Source organism: Periophthalmus magnuspinnatus, chromosome 1 (genome assembly GCF_009829125.3).
Source record: "Periophthalmus magnuspinnatus isolate fPerMag1 chromosome 1, fPerMag1.2.pri, whole genome shotgun sequence".
In the NCBI taxonomy this organism is placed as follows: Eukaryota; Metazoa; Chordata; class Actinopteri; order Gobiiformes; family Gobiidae; genus Periophthalmus; species Periophthalmus magnuspinnatus.
The window spans coordinates 23,447,898-23,475,097 of NC_047126.1; the positions used below are offsets into that span (position 1 = coordinate 23,447,898).

At 43.0% G+C, this 27,200-nt stretch overlaps 1 protein-coding gene across 1 annotated transcript in view; it reads left to right on the forward strand.

The window, feature by feature from the left end:
• The window catches only part of LOC117369807 (protein sidekick-1-like), a 261,478-nt gene extending 237,785 nt beyond the window's left edge, over nucleotides 1–23,693 (forward strand). The window contains exons 33-48 of the mRNA XM_055222923.1: nucleotides 1,327–1,430; nucleotides 2,674–2,744; nucleotides 3,543–3,678; nucleotides 4,310–4,366; nucleotides 4,827–4,928; nucleotides 5,325–5,440; nucleotides 7,631–7,817; nucleotides 8,906–9,043; nucleotides 9,904–10,065; nucleotides 10,587–10,712; nucleotides 12,087–12,251; nucleotides 12,912–13,049; nucleotides 14,660–14,792; nucleotides 16,065–16,194; nucleotides 16,949–17,695; nucleotides 23,362–23,693. Coding sequence (XP_055078898.1) covers nucleotides 1,327–1,430; nucleotides 2,674–2,744; nucleotides 3,543–3,678; nucleotides 4,310–4,366; nucleotides 4,827–4,928; nucleotides 5,325–5,440; nucleotides 7,631–7,817; nucleotides 8,906–9,043; nucleotides 9,904–10,065; nucleotides 10,587–10,712; nucleotides 12,087–12,251; nucleotides 12,912–13,049; nucleotides 14,660–14,792; nucleotides 16,065–16,194; nucleotides 16,949–17,251 — 2,068 coding nt within the window. The 3' untranslated portion in view covers nucleotides 17,252–17,695; nucleotides 23,362–23,693. The remainder of the gene's footprint in view (nucleotides 1–1,326; nucleotides 1,431–2,673; nucleotides 2,745–3,542; nucleotides 3,679–4,309; nucleotides 4,367–4,826; nucleotides 4,929–5,324; nucleotides 5,441–7,630; nucleotides 7,818–8,905; nucleotides 9,044–9,903; nucleotides 10,066–10,586; nucleotides 10,713–12,086; nucleotides 12,252–12,911; nucleotides 13,050–14,659; nucleotides 14,793–16,064; nucleotides 16,195–16,948; nucleotides 17,696–23,361) is intronic.
• Nucleotides 23,694–27,200: the final 3,507 nt, after the last annotated feature.

Sequence of the window (27,200 nt, forward strand, 5' to 3'; positions counted from 1 at the left end):
CAAAACTTGACACGGCAACTTGACAAACCTGATGTGATGTGCAGTAGTTTCATTAGCTGGATGCATGCCAATTGTGTTGTGCTAGTGCTCTGAAGAGGGAGTGACTTAGACTGGAGAGCAAAGGGAGCGGAGACTCAGAGCGTCAAAAACAAAGTGAAACTTCTAAAACATGTTAATATGTTGGTTTAATTTAAAACAATAATAATATGTTGAGCTAAACATGCTATGTGTTAATACCAATACAAGTAAAAATACCTCCTCTTTTTCCTACTTTAACAATTTTGGTGAAATGTATAATTTTACTTTGCAGTGTCGTGATTTCAAAGCCTGTTGTGCAGTGTGTTCAGTGTGTTGTGCAGTTCTGCTAACTCCCCCAAGCCCCTCTAGCTGTTCTGATCCCTGTTTAAGATGTTAAGGCGTCTCTCTCTGTATCTCTGCTTGATAAACTCCAGGGAGGCTCGTCTGGCCTCTGTTGTTTTCGTGTCATCTCCTGGCTCATTCCATCAGTACTAAGTCCTTTCAAACTCTGCTAACCCACTCCACACGTCACTTAGATTCTATTTTTTGTTTTCCATTTTGGCATGTTCAGAAATGATTCTAGTTATGATACGACCAAAACAATATTTCTGTCCATAAATAATGCTTTCTCATCTTCGTGCTGCGCTGTTGGGACCACTTTCCATTCAATGCAGTCTCTTTAGAGTAGTGCCTCTATGGAGTGGAAAATTCCCCAGGGTACAAATCATATATGAATTGCAAAGGATGTTGGAGTCTATCATTTTATGCTAGGCAGATAGCCAATGGGAATACTGCTGTATAGGGTAAAATATATACTTGTGAATTTATGGTGGCTCTGTACCTCAAGGCCCACTATGTAACTTCCCCTGCTTGTCTCCATGGAGACAGTGTGAACTAAAATTATCACATCTCCTTGGAGACCATCAACCTTTACCAGAAAAATTACATAGTTCTCTAACTGATTATGGACTGTCCCACAGTGTGGCATTAAACTCACCTATCTCAATGGAGACAAAGTAACACCAAGTTAACTGGCATGTCATTGAATTAATGGAAGATACATACGTTTAATGCTATACCGTGGAACATTCCTGGCAAAGCTATATCTCCATGAAGACAAACAGGTTAACTGCTTAGCAGGGAAAACGTACTTACCCCTAATGTACCTTAAGGCTTGTACACCACCATTGCCTACTCTAGTCATATTAGTAGTTAGCTGGTTGCTATGAGGAGGGCATTTTATTTTATTTTTCATTTCATTTCCAGTAGCTCAGTGTAACATTTTCTTCTTCTGTCTCTCCCTCTCAGCCTGAAGCCCTTCACCTCATACAAGCTGAGGATGTTGGCCACAAATGACGTTGGAGAAAGTGTCATGAGCAAAGAGACAGAGGCCGTGACCACTCTGCAGGACGGTGAGATTAAGACATACAGGGCATCTGAAGTGAAATACTCTGTCACAAGTTTGGACACACTTTGGACACTCTTTATTTCCATTACTATTTAAATAGTAGATTCTCACTAAAGGCAATGTGACTATAGAGTTGTTAAGTGATGAAACTTCACAGTTGATTTCTAGCTTTGTTTTGGTTTCTTATTCATCAAAGAGACAATGACCTTTCAAAAGCGTATGTTTAACCACAAATTGTATCAAATATGTAAATAATGTAGTAATAATCTATCATAACATAGGATTACCAGTGTGTATATCTAACTGCAGGTCACCACTAACACTAGCTTTAGCCTAGCGTATAGCTTCGTATGTCAGCCTCCCTTATACATATAATTGTAGATCCATGCTTATAAAATCTTGTTAGCTTTAAATGAATGCAATCACTTTTAAACATGAGATCGGTTGTTACTAAAAAAGTGAAAATTGTAATATGTTCATTAGAAAAAGTAAAATTGAATACTGTCAGCTGAACAAAAAGTTATTTGAGTGAAGAGGTTTTGCCGCTTCTTCAGTTCTGGTCTGATTGCTGGTGGACACTGTCTTAAATCTATCTGGCAGTGTCCACCAGCAATCTGACCAGAACTGAAAAAGTGGCTTGGATGAGCAACAAAACCTCTTCACTCAAATAACTTTTTCGTCCAGTTGAAAATATTGATTTTTTTTTTTTCTTTTTCTACCTGGGCGACTGAGGGATTACACATGTTCATTGTTTTTAATCAGATGGTGGACCCAGAAGTGAGATCACATTTAACAACACTATACTGCCTCATTTCAGTAAAAAAGGCTCTTTTCCAAAGCCTAGTTACTTTGCCTTGGTAGTGGGTCTCTCCGGAGTCACTTCCTTCCAATCCAAAGCTAGTGTCTTGCTTTAGCCAAAACAGACAGTTAATGGAACAGGCTTTGGAGTGGTGGAGCAGCAGCAGCAAAAAAAAGAAAAGTACTTTCTCATTTTCCTTTTCCTCATTCCCCCCACCGCCCCCACCGCCCCTTCCACCCACGACCCTCGCTGTAATACTCAAACATCCATGGATGACATGTAAAACCTCTTGAAACACATTTTTGAGGAAACAATCTTATAACATGTTAGAAAGCTCAAAATAGTTGATTTTCCACAATACCTCCTCTTTAAGTTCAATTGAAATAACAAAAGAAGGTGGCAAAGAAGGTCAGAATAAGTCTCATTTCATTCCTTGTGTGTTTTGCAGTCCCTGATAAGCCTCCGGTGATCACCTCTGTGAAGCCCACTACCACCACCTCCGTCCTGGTGCAGTGGAAGGTACAAGCTTTTTTACTTTAAAAATATGTATTTACTAGTTACTGTTATAGCTTTATTTTCCCCATATTTCTTATTCTGTGCATGAAATCCAAAATGAGACTCATTTTGTTCTTTGTTGTGTATTGTATAACCCCAATTTGCAATGTTTGCTTTGCATTTTTGCAGGTTTAGGTCAAATTGTCTTGTTGAAAATGTAAGAATTGTGCAGTCATAATTAACATAAGATTGTTGGACTAAAATGATGTTTTGGCAAAAATGTATATTCCATTAAATGGGGAGTGAGTTGATCTTTTTGATTTGAAGGAACACATGTGGTTAGGGTTAGGAGTTAGAGGACCAGGGCAGTATTTGCATAGGGTTGTCAAAATAGCAATACTCATTTGAGCAAATGTTGATTTAAAAAAAAAACAACAACTTTCCTGAATAGTTATGAACAACCTTGATCTATATCAGAACTAGTGTAAAACTGATAATGTTAAAGAGAATATTATTTTTGTGTTAAATATTGGATTGTATAAAAAAAGTTTAAATTATAAGTGCTCAGAGGTGGTCATCTGGACACTGTTTTTTGGACATCAAGACATTTCAGCTCCCATCCAGAAGTAATTTCCCATGCATGGAAGAGGAAACATGTCCAGAAGGCTTTTCTATGATGGACCATTCCTGGACAAATGAGGGATTACACCGCCTTGTATTATTGTGATATAGAAATAGACATGTAGCATAATGCCTTTGTTTGTTTGAAATCTTTGAAGGCTTTACTAAAGTCTTCATTGCTTGTTCTGCTTATGTGTGTAGCCTCCCAGTGAGGAGAGTGTGAATGGGGTCCTGACTGGATTCCGGCTGTACTACAAAGAGATCCCAGCCAACAGCTCCACCAGCTCTGAGGCAGGAGACCAGGCCAATGCCACAACGTCAACTGCCCTCATCACTGGTGAGTCTGTTCAAATATTAGTCCAGAAAAAAACAAACGTCATTGATATAAGGGCCTATATTACGCTATTTTCTGATCTATAATCTTTTCTGATTTATGTTATAATGTGTTTTGTTTCATTCACACATTTAACACACAAATCCTGCTTATTTAGATTTACTTCTCTCAAACAGAAAACACTCTGTTCCACCTTTGATGTCATGTGATAATGCAGGAAGTGCTCCACTGTGTTTCAAAACTCCATACACCTTTACTGGAATGGATGATTTCAGCCATGGAATTGCCATTTTTTACTGAACGAAAGATAAAAGGAGCTGTTAACTTAAAAACTACAACTATATGACATCACAAGGTGGAAGAGAGCATTTTGACCTTGGGAGACTAATAAACCTGTATGAATGAAATAAACACAACTCCAGATATGTTTTTGGTAACAGCAAATTAAAATTTGGTCAACTGGACAAAAAGTTTTTTGAGTGTAGACATTTTGCTGTTACCACAGACGTGAGGCAACAGAATCCCTTTTGTGTAATATATGACCTTTAAAGTGCAATTTGAAAATTAAAATGAGCTAGTTGTAATAGTCTCTATGTTTATTATATTATTGTTTTCCTCTCTTTTTCTTTTTCAGCCAAAAGCACCTTTAAGACCATCAGCAGTGCCACACTAACAGAGTTCGAGCTCACACGTATGTGTCACTCAACCACTCAATATTACTTTATGTTTATTAATACATTTGAAAAATCTAGTTCAAGTTCACTCTCTACAAAACTACTTGAAATTGTGTTATTGAAGTTGTATTGATTACTAATGTGTCGTTTAGTCAACTAAAAAGGGTGTGTGGCAAAAGCCCTGAAGACTATTACGTATTTCTATGTATCTGACTAAACTGCGCTCACAAGACTACACCTGCAGGGGGAGCTCATGCAAAAACAACTATTTCTTATCTAACTTTTTTTTTGCATAAAGTATTTATATAAAGACAGATTAAATTTGTGAATCATGAGTTCAATTTTCCTCTTTAACAGACCAAAAAAAACTAAAAATCTCAAATCTTCAGCTAATCACTCAGTAACTTCCTACTCAACTTGTTAATTAGTGAAGAGCTCCTGACATCATAGGTCTGTTCTTGTGCATGACTTGTGCAGAGCTAAAGAAGTTCCAGCGGTACCAGATCTTCATGACCAGCTCCAACATTGTGGGAGAGAGCCCGCCTTCTACAGCTGTGGACGTGTCTGTGGGAGAGGCAGGTGGGTGCTCTGGGTGCAGTAGGCAACATTAAATTAAAGAGCTGTCCTTTATATTGCCATGTGGCCTTATGTCTGTGTAATCCCTCAGTCGTCCAGGTAGGTTCCATAGTGGTCCATGGCGTATACTAGTCTATGTGTTCTTGTACTTCTTCTAATACAGCTCAAGATCCTAAAGCTATTCAGAAAAGGTTAATTTCTATCTTGTAAATGTGTCTTATTTTAGTATTGATACCTGCTCATGTGAGTGTCCAGTTTTGATACTAGTTTTGGTCTCGATTAGGATCTGATTTTGAATTCCTTTGACAACCTTTGTAGCCACTCTCAGTATCTAACCATCAGATGTCTACGACTTTCACACAATGACTCAAAGATGAACTGAGTCTGCTCTCCCTACAGCGCCCTCTGTGGCCCCTCACTCCATACGTGTCTCAGCCCTGTCCCCGTCGGCTTTGGAGGTGACGTGGGACGTACCCCCCCTCGAGACCCAGAATGGACTCATCCAAGGATACAAGGTCAGGCACCATAACCTACAAAACATGGACTGAAAAAACTGTAGACTGTACTGTATGTTTGAACTGTTCCTAAAAATAGTTTCAAGCCCAAATTCTCTCTTAAAGATACTGCAGCCTACCTGATTTTTACTGTCTTAAAAACACAAAAGACATTCATTTTATGAGTTTATAAGCACTTTTCACAACTTTCAGAGACCAGAGCGGAGTTTTGCCATTGTGATAATGTTAACAGCTAACAATAACTAGCATGGCAAAAGAAAAATTCATTTCTGTCAACTGTGAAAGTGAAATAAGTCTTAGCTGTATGATCAGTTGAAGAGAGATGGTTCATTTATCTGCCCGTGCTTCAAGATGCTTTTTCCACTCAAAAAACAGACCTCAGGCAGTTTACTATGCAATATAGTATAAATCTTTATTACACACTTGCTGCTTTTTACTCTCACATAGGAGGTTTGAAACTTGTAAATATACAGTAGAGCTGAATGAGATCTTATTTTGATATGAAAACATTCCATGATGAAAAATTTAATTTAAAAGTCCCATATTACACTGTTTTCTGATCTATGTTATAAAGTTGTTTCCTCATCAGAAACAGACCTGGAGTTTGTTTTGTTTCATTCACACATGTTTAACACACAAACCAGGCATGTTTATCCTGAGTTCTTTTCTCAAACGGAAAACACTGTTCCACCTTGTGATGTCATGTGGTAATACAGGAAGTGTTCAGCCCTGGAATTGCAAAAGGTGACACTTGTGCCTTGTTAAGGGACATTTGTGTATCTGAAGGTTCATTTATTTCGATAACTTTGGCTGTGGCTGTTCCATTGCCATGAAAATGTAAACAGATTTGTAGACACTGAGTGTGTTTTGGAAATTTGTGACTTCCATTATAATCTTTTTTTTTTTTGACTCACTTCTAATGTGACACTATATGAAAAATAGCTATCTTTGAACAATTTGTGTTTAGAAACCAGGGAAGAATTTCTATTTTTTTCATCAAAAGATATTTGCATGTGTTGGCAATGAGTAACTCTTCATGTCTGAATGGTTGGAGTGGGGGTATTTGAATCAGAGACTCACTTCTACTTGTATAGAAATATGTGTATCTGATGATACTATTATAATGATAACATTGGCTGTGGTTGTTCAATTGTCATGAAAAAACATATGTGTACTGTTACAGGTTTTTAGACAAATGTGAATTTCGCAATATCACCCCTCTAAAAATCAAGGTGAAAATTATTTAGAAAACTTTAAATTGCTCACTTTTAGCCCCTCCCTCCATGACCTTTATTGTTCCCTTATACAAAACATAGTCCCATGCAGGAAATGTGTGTTTAAATGGGCTGCTCATTAAAAATGTGTATTTAGGGACAGATTTAAAAATGTTAATTTGGTAAAATTAACCCAAAATCTGAGACTAAATGCTGCTAGAAAATGTGCATTAAAAGAAAAAAAAAGTTCTTCAGCATGGGCAAAACCTTTTCATTCAGCCTGACAGCACCAAAACAAAAAATGCAACAGACTCAATCTTACCATTGATTATTCATATGGGTGAGCCAGTCACAAAGTTATAAGGAAAAGTCACATTTATTTTCATTTTATGGATTTACAGTAGTGTCATAATACTGTCGTAGTACTCAATATATAATTTAAAGAAGAAAAAAAAAATTGAAAAATATTAACGTGAATATTAATGTTTGATGATTTTATGGCAGATTAAAAAAGTAGACAAGTTATGGCAGTTTAAAAAAGTACACCATTTGTATGAAACACTCCCAGTGTACACATTTAAAAAGTATTAATATGAAAAGTACTGCTCCATGACATCACAAGGTGGAACAGAGGATTTTGAGCTTTGGAGATGTAGACAGACTAATAATAAAAGGATTACTCAAACATGTGTGAATGGAACAAAACATAGCTCCAGGTATGTTTTTGAGGAGAGAGAGTTTTATGACATGACTAAAAGCTTACAAGAGTTTTCACAATTTAGCATTATATAGTACCTTTAAGCAAACTACAGAAGTTTCAAAGTGATATCTCTAAGTGCATCTTTAATGAGCTTCCTTTTACAATACCTGACAAATATTGTATCAAGTAGAGCATCCAGTGCTAATAATTGTATATATAACTACAGTAGTCAAATTCAAAGTCACATCTTGACATTTGAACTCTAACCTGCTGCAGATTCACTACTGGGAGAGGGAGCAGCAGAATCAGACAGAGAAGGTGAAGGTGGTCTTTGTCCCCCACACTGCAGTGCACCTGACCAACCTGAGCAGCTACACGGCCTACATGCTCACCCTGACAGCCTTCAACACAGCTGGAGATGGACCCCCCAGTGACCCCCGTGGAGCCCGGACACAGCAGTCAGGTATGGCTCCACATGCTTTCTAGCTACTAATGTCAGCTTGGTAAACTATATCTATATATGAACTGTTCCAAAAAGAACAATACAAGTGTTTGGAGGTAATTGTTTTACTCTGACAGAAGCCAAACAGATGCTTCTCAATCCAAGTGGAGTTCTACAAATTATCAGTCTGGGCTGTCCTTCCTTGAAAGTTATCAGGAAAAGACAAACTGTTGTTAAAAATAGTAGAATATAAAGCTCAGGCATCTTCCTCATCATCAAATACACAAAGCACTTCTTCAAAAACAAAATAATCCATATCTCTAAGTCAAAAGCAGAATATCCAAGATTTAGCTGTTGTCATAACAACGCTAAAGATAACAAGAAGTAATTAATATACACTGAATTTTGTTCAATCCTTTTCAGAGAAAAACTGTAACGGGTCATTTACTGATAGCATGTTGCACGACAACTGTAAAAGAAAAATGCAGTTTTGTAAAGATATTTTTTATGAAAAGAGTCATATATTTTGTACAGACATATTGACTAACAGACCAAAGATGTGCACTTTTTTAAAAATAAAATTGATGGTAGGAAATTGTAAAAGCTACCCACTCTACACTGCTACACTGCACCATTGGTTCCATCAGATGCATTTTTTTACTATGAGCATGATTGTTTTTTGTGAGGTTGAAAAATCTAATTTTGAAACAATGAAGCTCACAGCATAAGGCAACAGAGACCTATGCACAGTTAAAATACTGAGTATATAGTCATATATAGTCATAAAAAACTATTGAAAAAATAATTCTCCAAAATGATGATTAAAATAAAACTAATTTGCAGAGTGATATTTCAGACTAAGGTATTAAAGTGATATTTCTGCACTGTTATGGTCAATTTTATAGTTTATTTATTTGCATGTCATTTCCAATTATATTTTGGCACATTTTGGGCTGATTACAAAAATACCATCTAAATATTTCCATCAAAATAATCTCTTCCAAAACTAGACATAACCTGTGGTAATCCATATTTGCCAACTTTCTTTTTCCACACTATGGTTGTTTTCCTAAATAGCATTCTAACTTTGTGTTGTGTTGTTGTTTTAGCACCCAGTGAGCCAAGCTTCCTGTCCTTCTCGGAGGTGACCGGCTCCAATGTGAATGTGTCCTGGGGCGCCCCCTTGAGTCCTAATGGTCAGATTGAGGGCTACAGGGTGAGGTACCAGCCCACCAGCCCTGTGCAAGGTGTGTATTTTATGTCTAGGTCTAAGTCTACGTCTAGATCAGTAAGTTGACTAAAAGGAGGCTTGGCAAAAGCTCTCAAAGCTATAATGTAACTGGAGTTCATGCAAAAACAACTATTTATGCAGAAAAAACTACTAGAAAACAGTGTATTTATATCAAGACAGATGTATAAAGAAGAGTTTAATCTGCATACATAAATACCAAAAACTACCAAATCTTCAGATAACTCACTCACTCAGTAATTTCTCATTTCTGCTGAGCACTCAGACTGTTCAGACTGTTCAACAGCACAAGACAATCAGGAGCATAGGAGTAGAACAGAACCAAATGAAGTCTATTGATACTTTGCAGTGACATCATGCTGGGGGTGTTCTGCATGTACATCTATGGTGGAATGTTCAGTAGTTACAATGGTGACACAATACACACATTAGCAAACACAGCCAAAAGAGTTTGAAGATCTAAGATTGATACAATACATTTTCTGGAGCCTGTGATCAATATGAGCGTTCATGGTCACATTTAGAGATTTGATTTTCAGCAAAAAGGCTGAGTGACTAACTGAACTGAACTGTTGGCTAATGCTAGTGAGCTTTTGACTGTAATTTTATGTGTGAGACACTTGTTTAGCAGCACAAATCAGCTCACCTGTTGTTTTTCTAGGTAAGTCAGTTCTTTCTTGTGCGATGTGTTTAAATAAACCTCAGATTAAAGTGTAATAATGCCTCAGACAGAGCAGAGCCTACAGTTAGCATTACACCCCCAGGGAATGTTGATGACATGAGCTGCAAAGTATCGATTAGTCAACCTTGTCCACCCCATAACTGTTCCCTGTGCTCTGTGTCCTGGCTCCTGTGCAGGCCTGACGAGAGCCGTGACTGTGGATGTAAATGGAGGATGGCAGCGCTGGCTCAAGGTGCGAGACCTGACCCGAGGAGTGACCTACATGTTCAGTGTGCAGGCCCTCACCGTGAGCTACGGACCAGCAGTACAGGCCAACCTCACAGCCCAGCCACTGCCAGGTGAGGGCGCTCTCATGGACCACAAAAGGTTCACACTGCACTTTTTAGTAATGCAATATTCAGATGCGGTCAAGAACAAGTTGTATCTTAAAATGAAGCTAAACACTAAATCTATTTTTTTTTTCACTACTACATTTCACCCCAAGAGCTGCTTTTACAATATATCTGTACTGGGGAAATGGACCATTTTAATAGGGGAACCTTTTGAAGAAATTGTACGTCTAATGGTACTTTTAGAGCTGGATACTTTTTACTACAACTCATAATGGTAACTCTACTATAGCTATATATGTCAGTGGCAAGTTGTAAAAGTTTATGTTGACATTTAAAATTATATTACAGTTTGGATACTTATTTATTTTAGTTTAGTTTTTTCATGATCTCAATTTGTTGAGAGTATATAAACAAAATTAGTATTATTTTGAGCTGTGTTGACTAGTACCACTTCTAGATTATTTGATTTATTCAGGAATCTGGTTTGTCATGTTAAGTTTGTCTCTGCTTCTCTCATTTTGCACCAGGCTCTCCAGGAGCTCCCTTGGACCTGAGCGTATCCAAAACCTCCTCCGGTCTCACTTTGCATTGGTCCGAAGGAGACATTGGCTCCGCCCCCATCTCTGGATATGTCGTCGAGTCCCGCCCCTCTGGTGAGGAAAGTCCCATTGAGATTCGAAGATCTCTTTTTCAACCAAGTCCTGACCAAGAGGCATCAACAACACCCACAGACAAAACATTTCATATAAAACAGACCATATAAAACATTAGAAACTGTGACATTTCAATTATTACATTTCCAGGTCTTTCAAGAGTCAAAATTAATCTCTTAATCTGAATCTCATCTTTCTAAACTGAAATAAATTGCATAATATGTCCTCTTTTAAGTCAAAGCATCCATTACTTACTCCGCACTCACCCTTTCCTCCCTCTACACTCCTTTTCACCGACTTAAGAGTGCGTTTTTTTCATTACAACCTGCTGTGCAAATCAAGCCCTGTGCAGTTTTCTGATAAGAGATTATACCTGAAGTCTACTGCTCTAAGTGGGCTCTCAGCAGGGGTCACATCACTGCTCACTGCCTCCACACAACCTGCTATTAGGATTCACTGGCCTGCACCGCGGTCAGGAGAGAAAGCTTCGTCTGTGCGCTGACAATTACCTGAAGTATTGGGAAAAAATGCTCTCTGTGATTAGAGTGGGCAAAGTGGATGATGTGTCTTGATCAGGGGAACAACAACAGCATTCCTGGAGTTGTGTTTTGTTTCATTCACACATGTTTGGGTAACTCTTTATTATTAGTCTGTCTAAATCTCAAAAGCTCAACATCTCCATTCCAACCTCTACGTATGTGCTATCTGCTGCCTATGTCCAACCAGCCAGTACAATTATAAACCTAAAAAGAAGAAATAATAAAAAATAATCAAGTTAACTATGTTTTTGTGAAATGAGTAGTCTAACCAGTCGCATGCAATTTAACTATAGCACTTTAACTATAGCATGTTTTGATCCCCTATTGATACTTTGCAGTTACATCAGGGGGGAATGCATGTTTTTCTATGGCAGAATGTTCAGCAATTACCATGGTGACACAATGCACACATAAGCAAACACAGCCTCAGAGTTTTTAGATCTGAAAACTCATAAAAAAGCGCAAAAGTGATTTAAGCAACACATTTTCAGGAGCCCGAGATCAAAACGAGCGTTCAAGGTCTTGTTCAGATGCTTGATTTTTAGCATTAGCATCATATTATTTGAGAGGAACTTGTTTAACAGCACAATTCAGCTCACCTGTTCCAACTAAGTGAGTTCTTTCTGGTCAGATCATGTTAACACAAAGCTGGGATTAAAGTCTAACATGAGTAACAGAGCTTCAGACAGAGCAGTGCCACAGTTAGCATCATGCCCCCAGGGAATGTAGATGACATCAGCTGCAATTCAATTTGCAGATCAATTTGCCCAAAATGTACCACCACTTGCACCATTTTCACACCCTGGCTTCTGTGTTGTTCTCCTGCTCGCTGTAGATGAGGGAACCTGGGACTCGTTCATCCGCCTGGTGCCCCCCAACAGCAGGTCTGTGGCCGTGCCCATGGAGCGCCTCCGCTCGGGCATCAGCTACGAGTTCAGGGTCATCGCGCTCAATCGCTACGGTTACGGCCAGCCCAGTGCCCCCTCCACTGCCCTTGCTGGTAAGGCACAAGAGGAAACGTAACACATGAACCACAAACTAAAGAAGATGTATTTAATTATAAGCTTTATTTGAATGGTGGGGGGTGAGGGAGGTCTGCCAGCAGCTTATCTTCGTCAAAGTGTTATTGTTTTGCCTAAAATGTTCAACAGTATGGTATTAAACTTATCCATCACATATTACAGATACTTTTATAGCTAAAAATACCACAAAATATTAGCATTCTTACTGTGAACGGGTAACATATCACTTGCTTGACATACTGTGCAACATTCTAGGCAAAAGAATAATATCTGCATAGAGATTACTAAGTAGGTGGCTACCCTCCACCAGAAAAGTTATACATTAGTATTGAGTAGTTTTTAATATTTTAATATTCAAGAGAATGAAAAGAAATTCAGACAATAAAGGTACAAAGTAAATAAATATTAACTGCTTGCTTACCAGTACTCAAATCCAGGTAAACATTCTGAATTTAACTCATTTAAAATACATACTTCTTTACTGGCTACATAAGAAAATTGCATTTAATAGAATGAAGAAAAAAGTAATATTTCACAGAAACACACAAAAATAAAATAAAAAAATATATATACATATACATACATACAATACAATAAAATATAATACAATACCAATGACTTTTGTGTCCCTTGCACAGCCCAGTCGTCGCGGCCCTTCTATGAGGAGTGGTGGTTCCTCTTGGTCATGGCTCTGGTGGGGCTCATCCTGGTGTTGGTGCTGGTGTTTGCTCTGCTGCTTCACGGACACAGCTCCAAGTACAAGAGCTGCTCCTCAGGTTTGGATCGGCTCAATTCTCAACACTACAACACTACTATGATAGAACGATACAATACATAGGGACAGATGCAACAAACATACATTAACAAGTAATCTGATGCAGGTATCATGTGTATGTGTGAGAATACATGTCAAAGGACAACTCTGATCCATGTCAATACAAAACACAACTGTACCAAGAACAACGATATCTGTTGGCTAGTTGGTTATCAGCAGATGAATCATACTCAGGGGTATCTGCCTGTCTGCTTAGCTGAACTAGATTACTGTGTGCATAAACACTGTACTTCTGATGTGCATTATTTCAGAAGCTAAGCAGGATTGGTCCTGGTTAGTGCTTGTATGAGAGACCACTGGGAATATCATCTAATGTAGTATTTTCTATATACAAACTCAGACAGCAATAATCATTCCCAAATGCCACAAAACAGCATTTTAATGAACAGATTTGTTCTAAATGTATTCTATAAAAAAAACTAATGACCAAAAGTACAAGATAGCAGATACAAGAGGCTGAAATGGGTTTCCTCCGCAGAGTGGCCGGGCACACCCTTAGGGATAGGGTGAGGAGCTCGGTCACACGGGAGGAGCTCAGAGTAGAGCCACTGCTCCTACACGTTGAGAAGAGCCAGCTGAGGTGGGCATCTGCTCAGGATGCCTTCTGGACGCCTCCCTAGGGAGGTGTTCTGGGCATGTCCCACCGGGAGGAGGCCCCGGGGAAGACCCAGGACACGATGGAGGGACTATGTCTCTCGGCTGGCCTGGGAACGCCTTGGGGTCCCACCGGAGGAGCTGGAGGATGTGTCCGGGGTGAGGGAAGTCTGGGAGTCCCTGCTTAGACTGCTGCCCCCGCGACCCGGCCCCGGATAAGCGGAAGAAAATAGATGGATGGATTATTCTATAAACACACTCAAGCAGCATTTCTTTAGGTTCATCTTGTGTATGAATGAGACTGCTTTTGTGAGAGCGAATGCAGGACATGGGAGGAAATGATCCCATGGAGATGATGTGCACCATGTATGTTCTTTAACACTGTCCAGACCAAATAAACCAATAATATGTACAGACCTCTATTTATCTCATACCTTAATAGTTTCGGCTGCACTCTGCCGCCTTCCTATTGCATGATTTTACTGTGATGTGTCTGCTCTGCTGATTTAAACAGATTTTGGCTCTGTCTTCCTACTTGGAGCAGTAGGATCGGGTTCATCAGAACTGTACCTCACGTGTGAGAAAGTTGGTATGCCCCCTCATTCAGATTTATATTCCGGGGGGCGTGATTTCAGATCTCAATGGCCTCCCCGATGGTACTTGTTGCTCTCTATGCCTAGGACCATAAGATGTTTTTTCCATCTGGTCTGATATTGTGAGCTTAAGATGGTGGACTGGTGGCTCAGTGGATCGGGTGTGTGCTTTGGTTGCTTCTTATTCTGAAACAACCAAAACATGTGATACTCCTGGGATACAGTTCTGAAGAAGTCGTCCTATCACTCTAAGTAGGCCCCAGCCCCAAAATCTGTTTCAGCCCATGAAATAAATAGAAGTCTGTACATAAGATTCTAACATATAAATGTTCAGTATTGTAAAGTGCGTATTCTGTCCTGATAGGAAAGCACCTGTCCCCTGCAGACGAGTCGGTCACCCTGGACAACGGGGGCTTCACAGCTCTGGAGCTCAACAGCCGAAGCCTCAACTCTAAGAACTCCTTCCTCAAGAAAAACGGGACCAGGTCCACGCTTGTGTACGTTTTTTTGTTTTGGTTTTTTTTATATTAAAATGTGACAAAACAAAAACTGTATTACACTTACATTACACAGAAACAGTCAAACAGATGCAGATATACACTACCAGTCAAAAGTGTGGACAAACGTTTTCATGTCTTTTTTCTTTATTTTCAGGTGTACAGTACTCAGTTACATATACTTTGTTACATTTTAACCTTTACTTGGCCTTCTTACTGAGATAAGGCCAAGGGTTTGGGGCACTGTCAACAAACCTAAAGGTGGCTACTTTGAGTAGGAGTTTGAATATAAAATATATATTAAAAAAATGTTTGGTTGAGTTATTTAACTTTTTCTTTATATCTTACATCATATATTTGATGTCTTGAAAAAAAATGTTGAAAGTAGTAAACATAGAGAAAAGGTGTGTCTTTTGACTGGTAGGCCCTACATCTTCTCACACGCAGCATCGTTCATCATTCTCTCCTTGCACATTTTCAGTGTAGGACTTTTAGGCTCCCTGCACATTTTCAAAGTGAGTTCAGTACTTATTACTCCGAACACAGGTTTGCTCACATAAGGCACTTGTCCTTTGTGTAAGTCACATGGTAACCAACACTTTCCTCTAAGAAACCAAAGGGCAATTCCATAAACCATGTATCAAAGCACACATGACATTTTAACTTTTTCAACACACCAGCTGTAGCCAAGGAATTCTTGTTTGACAAAAGACATGTCCTGCCATTCAATTAGTTGAAGTAAAAAGGGAGCATGGCAAAAGCTCTCAAAACTATCTGCACTCACAAGACACAACTGCACAAAAACAGCAATTGTGCTGTACTCAGAGGTCATGTGATGTTGCTGTGACATGTCCAGTGAGCTGATTTAAACAGATTTTGGTACTGTCTTCCTACTTGGAGCAGTAGCAAGAGAGCGCCATCTGCAGTCTGACTTCTTCAGAACTGTATCCCAGCTGTGAGAAAGTTGGTATGTCCCCTCATCCTGGTTTACAGTTTACCAGTTCTAAAGAAGTCAGACTGGAGACAATGCTGACATCTTACTGCTCCAAATAGGAAGACAGTGCAAAAATCAGTTTAAATGATCCATCTCCTGGTGTCCCATACAAATCTTAATAATCTAAATAAAATGATTGATAATACAAATTCATACAAATTTTGGCTGACTAAGACACCATTGACCAATTAATCGATGAAACGACTAAAGGCCTACAGCCCTACAACAGAAATCACTTTTACCTTTCAATTACCTGCCTAACTGGGGTTTGTGTGCAGGTCTCCTCCCAGACCCAGCCCAGGCGTCCTGCACTACTCTGATGAGGACATTTGTAACAACTACAACGGGACGGCTCTAACTGAGAGCACCAACCTCACAGAGAAGCCCACCGAGGTGTCCGAGTCAGAGGTACAACTTGCCCACAGCAGCAAGAAATGAGGGAAAGAAAAGAAAACATTGGACCACACACAGTTTCAGGGTGCTAAAAGTCTGGGCGATGTTTATTTATGACAGTGTCCAAGTTTTCAGTCCTGATTTGTTTGTATTGGAGTATTGGTTCAAAACTCTTGATTATTTTTATATACCCTAAAATCCGTGCAACCTTACGGAGACAGTTACATTTTTTCTTATCTATTCTTATCTACTTTAATGCTGAATGATGTAACTTTTTTGGGTGGGTGTGTCTGCCACGTTTGTGTTTTACAGTATGGCATTAAACCTATCTATCTAAACCTATCTATTTTGAAGGTGTTATTATTTTAAAAATCCCTTAAAAAACACACATTCTCTTATTGTTAGTGACCTTGCCTCTTCACAAATCTGACCTGTAATTTTATAGATTATTTTAATGCCATACTTCTGGAAATCCCAGGCAAAGTATGTACGTATGGAGACAAGAAAGTGGCAGACCCTCACCAGAAGAGTTTAACATTGTTCAACTTTATTTGGTTTTGACTCATCATATTAGGTGACTTAATTTACAAAGATGATATGACAGTTTTTGTTTCACACTAAAATGCCAAGTATTTAAAGATCATTAAACTGTGATATGATTTCCTGCTTGATTTTTAAGTAGTTTAGAGGGTTGTCATGAAAATCCATCTTCTGAAAGGATTGCAATCTACAAACAGATAACCTGACTTCTACTGTCCTCTCCTCGTAGCTCACGGACAGCGACTACGAAGAGGAGCAGCCCAAGCACTCGTTCGTCAACCACTACATGAGTGACCCCACCTATTACAACTCGTGGAAACGCCAACCGAAGGGCCTCAAGAGCACCGCCACCTCCGGCTTCCCCTACGAGGAATGTGCCACGGTCGACAAAGAACCCTACTACCAGACTGTAGTGACTCAGCACAGCACAGGAGGAGCCTACACCCCCAGCGGACAACCGGCGCACACACTACCCAACAACAACCCCCCCGGCTCCCGGACCCCCGTCACAGGCTTCTCCTCCTTTGTCTGACTATCAAATGCACCAGATGCCCTCCCAAAGACCTGAGCCCATACACTTGCCACTTGCCTTTCCCTTGGTTTACAAAGAACCGCTGCGAAAAATGGATTATGTACATGAGTTGAGCTGACTTGAATTCTGGTATTTGATTTGAGGAGTTTTGGCTGGATTTTATGTTGAGGTTTGAGCTTTGAATACACTGTAAAAATAAATAACTTGGATTCATAATTTATTTTATTTTCGTACTTTCTTTACATGTTTTGGTAAGTTTTGATTATTCACAATTTGCAATGCAGAAACCAGTCAAAGTATCGTTAGACTACTCGTGCTTTTTTCTTACCGTATGGTCAGAAATTACTATAGATGTATTTTTGGGTCAAGTAAATTTACTCAAATGCAGGAAAACATGGAGAATTCAAGTCATTTCAGCTGTTGTAGATTATTTCTGTCGTAACGGTGCGGATAGGACCAAAGGATGCAGACCAGAGCAGTTTTAACAGTGTTTATTTACAGCGGTGAAAATGCAGTCTTTAAACAGGTCACAAGAGCAGGTACAGGAACCGGGGAGCGGGAGACGGGTCAGGCGGGTGCGGTGCAGGTAGAGGCGGGCAGGACAGGACCAGGACGGGGATAGAAGCAGGTGCGGTACCAGGGCGGGCGGAGCAGACGAAGACCAGAGCGGGGAGCGGGTGACAAACCAGAGACCAGGACCGGACAGGAGACGAGACGAGCAGGAGACGAGACGAGCAGGAGACGAGACGAGCAGGAGACGAGACGAGCAGGAGACTAGACGAGCCGGAGACGAGACGAGCAGGAGACGATACCGGGACTGGAACGTGACGGCTGGAGCTGGGCGAGTGGAGGCAGGAATCTGGAGGGTGCATAAATCCAAATGAGCATTTGCAGGAAGGTACCAAATAACAAAGCTTAGCTAGAAACATTCACGTTTTACACGCGGACGGTCTGGCACCGAGTGTAGACTGCCAAGCCTTCTTGTACTCAGCAGCAGGTGGTGGTGATTAGGCTGATGCACCCCAGGTGTGCACGGGAGGAGTCAGGCACTCCACCCAGCTCCAGACACACAGGTAGGGGAGGGGGAGAGAGCACGGGAGGACAGGGAAACTGACATCATGACAGTACCCCCCCCCTAAGGTCCACCTCCTGGTGGACCCCCAGGCTTGTCAGGATGAGCGCGGTGGAAGTCTCTCACCATGTCGGGGTCCAGAATGCGTGCCCTGGGCACCCAGGATCGCTCCTCCGGACCGTAACCCTCCCAATCGACGAGGTACTGGAGGCCCCTACCACGGCGACGAACGTCAATCAGGCGGCGGACGGTGAACGCCGGGTGGCCGTCAATGACTCGGGCGGGCGGTGGGGGATCGGCCGGAGGGCACAGGTCGCTGGTCCGGACTGGTTTAACCTGGGAGACGTGAAAGGTCGGATGAATCCGGAGAGACGGGGGTAACTGGAGGCGCACCGCCGATGGATTTATGATCCTCATGATCTTAAACGGTCCCAGGAATCGGGGGGGACAGCTTACGGGAGTCCGTCTTCAGCGGGACCGTCTTGGCGGAGAGCCAAACCATCTGGCCAGGTTGGTATACGGGCGCCGGGACACGGTGGCGATCGGCCGTCGCCTTAGTGCGCGCTCCAGCCCGAAGAAGGGCCGCCCTGGCCTTCTTCCAGATCCGGCGACAGCGCTGGAGATGGCGCTGAACAGACGGGACGGCGAGGTCCCTCTCCTCCGTGGGAAAGAGAGGGGGTTGATATCCCAGCGATGCCTCGAAGGGGGACATACCAGTGGCGGAACTCACGAGGGAGTTGTGAGCGTACTCTATCCAGGGTAGGTGAGTACTCCAGGTCGCGGGGTTGGCGGAGGCTGTGCACCGTAGGGCCGACTCCAGGTCTTGGTTGGCCCGCTCCGTCTGCCCATTAGATTGTGGATGGAACCCGGACGTGAGGCTAACCGTGGCCCCCAAACTGTCGCAGAAAGACCGCCATACCTGAGAGGTGAATTGGGTCCCTCTGTCGGACACGATGTCCACCGGGATGCCGTGGAGTCGGAAGACATGACTGGTCAGCTGGTCGGCAGTTTCTTTGGCTGTGGGGAGCTTAGGCAGGGCAACGAAATGGGCGGCCTTGGAGAAGCGGTCCACAATGGTGAGAACCACCGTGTTCCCCTGGGAAGGGGGAAGGCCCGTCACGAAGTCCAAGGCGATGTGGGACCAAGGGCGACGAGGAACTGGGAGAGGATGCAAGAGACCAGAAGGGGGTGAGTGGGAGGCCTTGGCCCGAGCACATACCTGGCAGGCGGCGACATAAGCCCGGGTGTCTGTGTCCATCGTGGGCCACCAGAAGCGTCTCCTGAGGAGGGAGAGAGAGCGACCGGCACCAGGATGGCAGGCGAAACGGGAGGCATGGACCCACTGGAGCACCTGAGACCGGACAGAATCGGGAACAAACAGTTTATCTGGAGGGCCGTTACCTGGGTCGGGGTCGTTGGTCTGGGCCTCTCGGACGGTGTCCTCGATATCCCAATGGACCGCGGCCACCACACACGAGGAGGGGATAATTGTTTCTGCGGTGACCGGGCTATCCTCCAGGGCGAACTGGCGGGAGAGGGCATCCGGTTTGACGTTCCGAGATCCGGGGCGGTAGGTGAGGAGAAAGTTGAAGCGGCTGAAGAAGAGGGACCAACGAGCTTGACGGGGATTGAGGCGCCTGGCGGACTGGATGTACTCCAAGTTTTTATGGTCGGTCCAGACGATGAATGGTTGCTCCGCCCCTTCGAGCCAGTGGCGCCACTCCTCCAAGGCCAGCTTTACGGCGAGGAGCTCCCGATCCCCCACATCATAATTGACCTCGGCCGAGGACAGTCGCCGGGAAAAGAAGGCGCAGGGACAGAGGCGGTTGTGGGGGTCGAACCTCTGCGAAAGCACGGCCCCCACTCCCGAGTCGGAGGCGTCGACCTCCACGATGAATTGCCGTGAAGGGTCGGGCTGGTGCAGGATGGGAGCGGAGGTAAATAGTCTCTTAAGCTTCTCGAAGGCTGTCTGCGCCTCAGGAGACCAGGCAAACGGCAAAGCAGGAGAGGTGAGTTTAGTTAAGGGCGAGATAACCCTACTAAAATCCCGGATGAAACGTCTATAAAAATTGGCAAAGCCGATAAATCTCTGGAGCTGTCTCCGGCTGGTAGGAACGGGCCACTCAGTGACAGCCTGGATCTTTTCAGGGTCAGCTCTTACTTGGCCCCGCCCCACAATGAAGCCCAAAAAGCTGACCTCCTCTGCGTGAAACTCGCATTTCTCAGCTTTCACGAACAGTTTATTCTCGAGGAGGCGCTGGAGAACCTGGCGAACGTGCTGATGATGCTCCTGGGGGGACCGCGAGAAAATCAAGATGTCATCCAAGTAAACAAAGACGAATCGGTTAAGGAAATCACGGAGCACATCGTTGATGAGGGCTTGGAATACGGCAGGGGCGTTGGTGAGACCGAAGGGCATAACCAAGTATTCGAAATGTCCCAGGGGTGTCTTGAAGGCCGTCTTCCATTCGTCTCCCTCCCTGATGCGCACCAGGTGGTACGCATTCCGCAAATCCAACTTTGAGAAGATGGTCGCACCGTGGAGGGGCGTAAATGCCGAGTCCAGTAAGGGAAGCGGGTATTTATTCTTTACGGTTATATTGTTCAGACCCCGGTAATCAATGCAAGGCCGCAGGGATTTGTCCTTCTTAGCCACAAAGAAGAACCCCGCTCCCACGGGTGAAGTGGACGGGCGGATGATTCCGGCAGCCAGGGACCCACGGATATAGTCCTCCATTGACTCGCGTTCAGGTTTAGACAGGTTATATAGCCTGCTAGATGGTAGTGGGGCACCCGGCAGGAGGTCAATGGCGCAGTCATATGGACGGTGGGGCGGTAAAGAGAGGGCCTTGCTCTTGCTAAAAACCTCCCCCAGGTCGTGATATTCAGCAGGCACCGAGGACAGATTGGGGGTGTCTGGGGACGGATCAGCGACAGGAACGGACCTCCCGGCCGGAGGGAGGGCGGACCGAAGGCACTTGGCGTGGCAATCGGGACTCCAGCCCGAAACTCCGCCCCTGGCCCAATCGAAAACAGGGTTGTGGGCGCGTAGCCAGGGGTAACCAAGGACCAGAGGAGAAGCGGAGGAGGACAGGACATGAAACTGACGGTTCTCTTGGTGGTTGCCGGACAGAATCACGGTGACAGGTTCTGTGATGTGAGTGATGTGCCCCAGAAAACGTCCATTGAGCCCCTGGGCATTTAAGGGGCGTTCGAGGGGCTCCAGGTAGACCCCGAGCTGCTCCGCGACTTGGGCATCAATAAAGTCCCTCTCAGCCCCGGAGTCGATAAGGGCGGAAACGCATAAGGTCTCTGTGCGAACGCACAGGGTGGCGCTGAGCCGCAGTCTATTAGAAGAGTCCAGGATGTGTTGCTCGCCCACCAGTACTCCCAGTGCTACTGGTGGGCCCCCCCTTTTGGCCGAACTGGGCAAGTGACCACATAATGTCCGCGCTCACCGCAGTAGAGGCAAGCCCCGGCCAGACGACGCCTCCGTTGACGCTCCTCGGCCGACACAAGGGTCCTGTCGAGTTGCATGGGCTCATCCGGCGGGGGCGGGGCAGCGCGTGGCTCCGGCGGGACCGGTGACCGGCGTCTCTCTCGGCGACGAGCCCGTAGGCGGTTGTCTATACGGTGAGTGAGGGAGATGAGGGTCCGCAGGTCGGGGGGTTCGTCCCGGGAAACCAATTCATCTTTCAAAGTCTCGTTCAGGCCCCGCACAAACACAGCCCGCAGCGCGCTGTCCGTCCAGTCCAGCTCCGCCGCATGTGTCCAGAATTCAATGGAATAATCCGCTACCGTCCTGGAGCCCTGGCTGAGAGTCAATAACCGGGAGGCAGCATTGTCCTGGTAGTGCGGGTGGTCAAACACCAGCTTAAACGTGGACACAAATTCATTAAAATCCAGGCTATCCACAGACGTCTTCATTAGGCGCGCCTCTGCCCACTGGAGAGCTCTGCCCCGGAGTAATCCACATATATATCGGATCTTGGTGGCCCCCGAGCTGAAACGAGAAGGGCATTGCTGGAACATGAACTCGCACTGGAACAGGAATCCGCGACAGAGGTGAGGTTGTCCAGCATACGGCTCCGGATCCGTGCCTCTCGGCTCCGGGAGGCGTGGCGGCGCTCCAGCTGCAGCAGGCGGGGTGACGAGGAGCGCGGCCACCTGGTGGTTAAGCTGTGCCACCTGCTGGGACAATGTCTGATTTAGCTCCAATAGAGTTCGAATGGATTGTTCATGCTGACCCAGCACCGCCTCGGGGTGAGAGTGCGTCAGGCGGCGCGTCTGGTCCGGATCTGAGCCTGCTTGGTCCATAGTGGCCAGACCGTTCTGTCGTAACGGTGCGGATAGGACCAAAGGATGCAGACCAGAGCAGTTTTAACAGTGTTTATTTACAGCGGTGAAAATGCAGTCTTTAAACAGGTCACAAGAGCAGGTACAGGAACCGGGGAGCGGGAGACGGGTCAGGCGGGTGCGGTGCAGGTAGAGGCGGGCAGGACAGGACCAGGACGGGGATAGAAGCAGGTGCGGTACCAGGGCGGGCGGAGCAGACGAAGACCAGAGCGGGGAGCGGGTGACAAACCAGAGACCAGGACCGGACAGGAGACGAGACGAGCAGGAGACGAGACGAGCAGGAGACGAGACGAGCAGGAGACGAGACGAGCAGGAGACTAGACGAGCCGGAGACGAGACGAGCAGGAGACGATACCGGGACTGGAACGTGACGGCTGGAGCTGGGCGAGTGGAGGCAGGAATCTGGAGGGTGCATAAATCCAAATGAGCATTTGCAGGAAGGTACCAAATAACAAAGCTTAGCTAGAAACATTCACGTTTTACACGCGGACGGTCTGGCACCGAGTGTAGACTGCCAAGCCTTCTTGTACTCAGCAGCAGGTGGTGGTGATTAGGCTGATGCACCCCAGGTGTGCACGGGAGGAGTCAGGCACTCCACCCAGCTCCAGACACACAGGTAGGGGAGGGGGAGAGAGCACGGGAGGACAGGGAAACTGACATCATGACAATTTCATTTTTGTAGTGTCCTCACTGTGTCGGCGAGTGTGTTTTTTATGCCCACGATTTACCCATAGACTCCAAAGACTCTGAGACAAGAGCGAGCTGTACTTAAGAAGAGGTTTGGACCACAAAATGGTGGACTCTGCACAAACGCTTCTTCTTCAATCTCTCTATTCCACATCTAAGTGCACAAATACACATGCCCATCTCCCGAGTGGAAAATTACACTGCAAAATAATATCTGCTGGGCTTGAGTATAAAATGTTCATGTCCATTTGAGTAGTTCTGACTAGTTTTGATTCCCTTTGTTAGCCTATTTGATTTATTCAGGTTGTTTCGGACTGGTTTAAATCATTTATACTTGTACGTAACTCTTGGTAACTTAAAAAGAAACTACAAACGCAATGGTACCTGTGTTGCCAGTGCCTAAACCTGCAGATAGAGGACACATATAACTTTTTCTCAGTGTCAGTCTATGGACAGGCCTCGTGTTAAAGCTCAGAACCTCCAGAATTCACTCACTGAGTTGCACTAGCACTGATTCATGATTGACTGCAGGTGCAGGTAGTGAGGATTCAAACCAACTGAATTTCAGGCATTGAAACAGGGCAACCCAAATGAGAGACTCATGTGAGGCTCATTCTGCTTTCTGATTGGATAATCACTTTCAGAACCAAAACATCCAAATTATAACAACTTGGCCATCATGTCCAATGTTTTGCTGTAATTAAAATAAATCAGCATTGCAATTGTTATCGGTAAAAACTATATTTAATTTGAACATGTTTATCTCATATCTGGGGACACAGATAAGTCATGTTTGTAAAATAAAAAAAAAACAATCTTACATCACTCCCTTTAAGTATAAGTTGGTTTAAATAAAATATTATAAAAATGCACTTAAAAATCTCACTTCACCGTTGTTTTGGTCATTTTGTAAAACTATTGTTTGCTATAACGCTGAGCCATTTTCTACTTTAAATATGAACAAAGTGGTTTCTAAAACTCCTTAACCATCTTATCATTTGCAAGCAATGAAAACAAAGTAAACTGTAACAAGTGAGAAATAATTCTAAACAAGTTAAATATCCTATTTTTATTTGACTTTAATTATTAAACACATTTAAGCTAGTCCATACTACTCAACTAGATAAATATTATAATTCTGAAGTCACGTGGATATTTTATTTTGTGCAGTGTAAAATACCAGACGGTCCAGCGTTGGATTTTGACACAAATGTGGCATGGTCAGCTTTAAGACCAATGTGGACTATAACAATCAGTAATAAGCATTAGAACAAAGATGGCGGAGGTTTTAGCACTTAATTCTCAGTGAGAGTGACGTGTGGAAAAGATTATATATATATAGTATTTGAAGAAAGGTGTTTTTACTGTTTACTGCCTGTGGTCAGCCATAATGCTTGCACTGAGCCGACGAATTACATTTCAGATATTTTTGTTGTTGAAATTATGTTTACGCTGGATGGTGTACGTAGGCCATATTGAAAGAAAAGAATCTTGATATTACAAGAAAATATTTGATTTCAAGGTGACATATTTTGAGACACTGTTTTAATAAATAATAATACTCCCTACACTCTGGTGGTGGTGTCTGTGGTCGCTCACTAACACACTCATACTTGGACAATATGTGTGAAGTGTCTTACCCATTGAGCTACAATCCACCATATTCCACACTGGACACTCCTCAATGGTCACTCAGGTTGTATTATTTTGCATGGTGCTGCCGATCTTGACAGCAAATAATTCTATACACATTACAAAGGCGTTACACAAATCAACCTGCTTTTTATCATATTTTAGTGGCAAAGCCTTTGTCAAATTCTCAGTTTAAATGAATGGGATTTCTGTTTAACCTCAAGTGCCACCAGAAAGAAGAATAAAGAAAGAAGTTTATTAGAGGCAAAAGTTGTCGGAGCACAATAAGAGAGCGATTGTTGCCATTATATATTACAGTTATACCTATAAGGAAAAATAAAGCAGTCTAATGTTTAATACAATCACCTTTTAACACCAGACTAACCTCTGTGCCTGTCTGTGTTGCTCTTGAACAAAACTAATGCTGTATGACACTGTAGGACTTTCTTTCTTATCAGAAACATGCAAAAAAAAAGCCTTAAGTTAGTAAACTTGCCAACATGTTCAATGCCTTGCCATATGTGTGCCATAGTTGCCATAGTTTAGTCACTACTCTAAAAATCCAGGATACTCTGACTGCACATGTGTACAGGGACATGCATATCCTCTGAGCACATGTACATGCCACAAAAAGAATACTGTCATAACTGGGATAAGGATCATAACCGGAATACTTGAGCTCATATAAACACACAATGGTTGTGTCCATATGGTGTATTGCTACAAACAACATTTAATTCTGGATAGAATATAGACCAGTGCAGTGTTTTTTTGGGTGAATATTAATTTTCATAATTCAAAGAAAACATGTCCTGGCAGAGACCTGGAGAGTTCTTGCATTATTAGGACCACAAATGCACAGCATGTCCATTTAAACGCTTAAATTAATGTATTTTCTGGCCCAGTTTTTACCATAGACATATAATTAGGATATGTGGCATTTGATGCTAATGCTATCATCCACTTAGCAACTCGGATACTCTGGGAAGATTTTTGAACACAGAGTCTTGTTTACAGCCATCGCTGCGTGTCTAAACCTTCTGATGTCTTATTTTAGATAATTGTGGCGTAAAAGTGGTGTCTGAGCTAACGGCTAATCCATTTTCAGTTGAGATTTCTGAACTCGTATGCGTCTGGTAAACATCTAGTGACCACTAAACATTCTCTTTCACATGTTACTGGTGTGAAGATCAGATACATGACATCAATATCATGAAATAAACATTTTATATACTTTAAAATGAAGCTTGGCTTAACCGTTCACTTGAATGTGAAGGATGTTTGATTTGACATAACTCTGCGTAACATCATGATCGAGTTGTAGCAACAAGCAGAGACAGACCATAGACATTCACAGATGCAAAGTTCTGTATTATTTTCACATTTTCATTTTATACCATTCTATCAGATTAGATGAGGTTTTATTGTCTCTTTATACAGAAATTGTTATTAATGATAACTAATAATAATGCATTTTATTCAAAGGCACCTTTGTGAGCACTCAAGGACACAACACACATTAAGACACACAATTAAAAACAATTAAAAACAATCAGACAATACAAGACAGATTGTAAAACATCAGTGTGTTAATGGGGTAAGCTAATATAAATAAATGGATTTTGAATCTGGATTTGAATGTAAGGGGTAAATCAAGAATATGGAGATGGGGTGGGAGTGAGTTCAAGAGCGCGGAGTGAATGCTCTGACCCTGAGATGGGGGGTCAGAGAGCTGGAGAAAGGAGGTCTGGAGGGGGCCGGAGTGTGTGGTGATAGGTGGGGGGTAAGTATTAGAATCTTGAACTGAATTCGAAACTGAACAGATGGAGGAACTGTCTATGGAAATGGAGGGATTGGGAGTTTTGTTGCTATTGAGCTTTAGGAGATTTGAGAACTAGGACTTTATTTGGGGAATACATCGCTGGAGGGAGGCTGGAGGCAGAGTGTTGGTTGGTTTGGAGATGTATAGTCTGCACAGAAAGAGAGTTTAAACAAGAGAGAAATGTGAGAAAATGTTAATGCCTGTGTGAGAAAAGTATATAAAGTGTGTGGTGAGGGGTTTTATAGCCTTAAAACATATATAATAATTGTAAAAAATAAAGCTGATACATCGCAGATTTCACCTATTGTGGGTTATTCACCTCCACGATAAATGAGGAAACACTGTACAGATGTTTGAGTATTGTGAGACCAGTTTTTGTG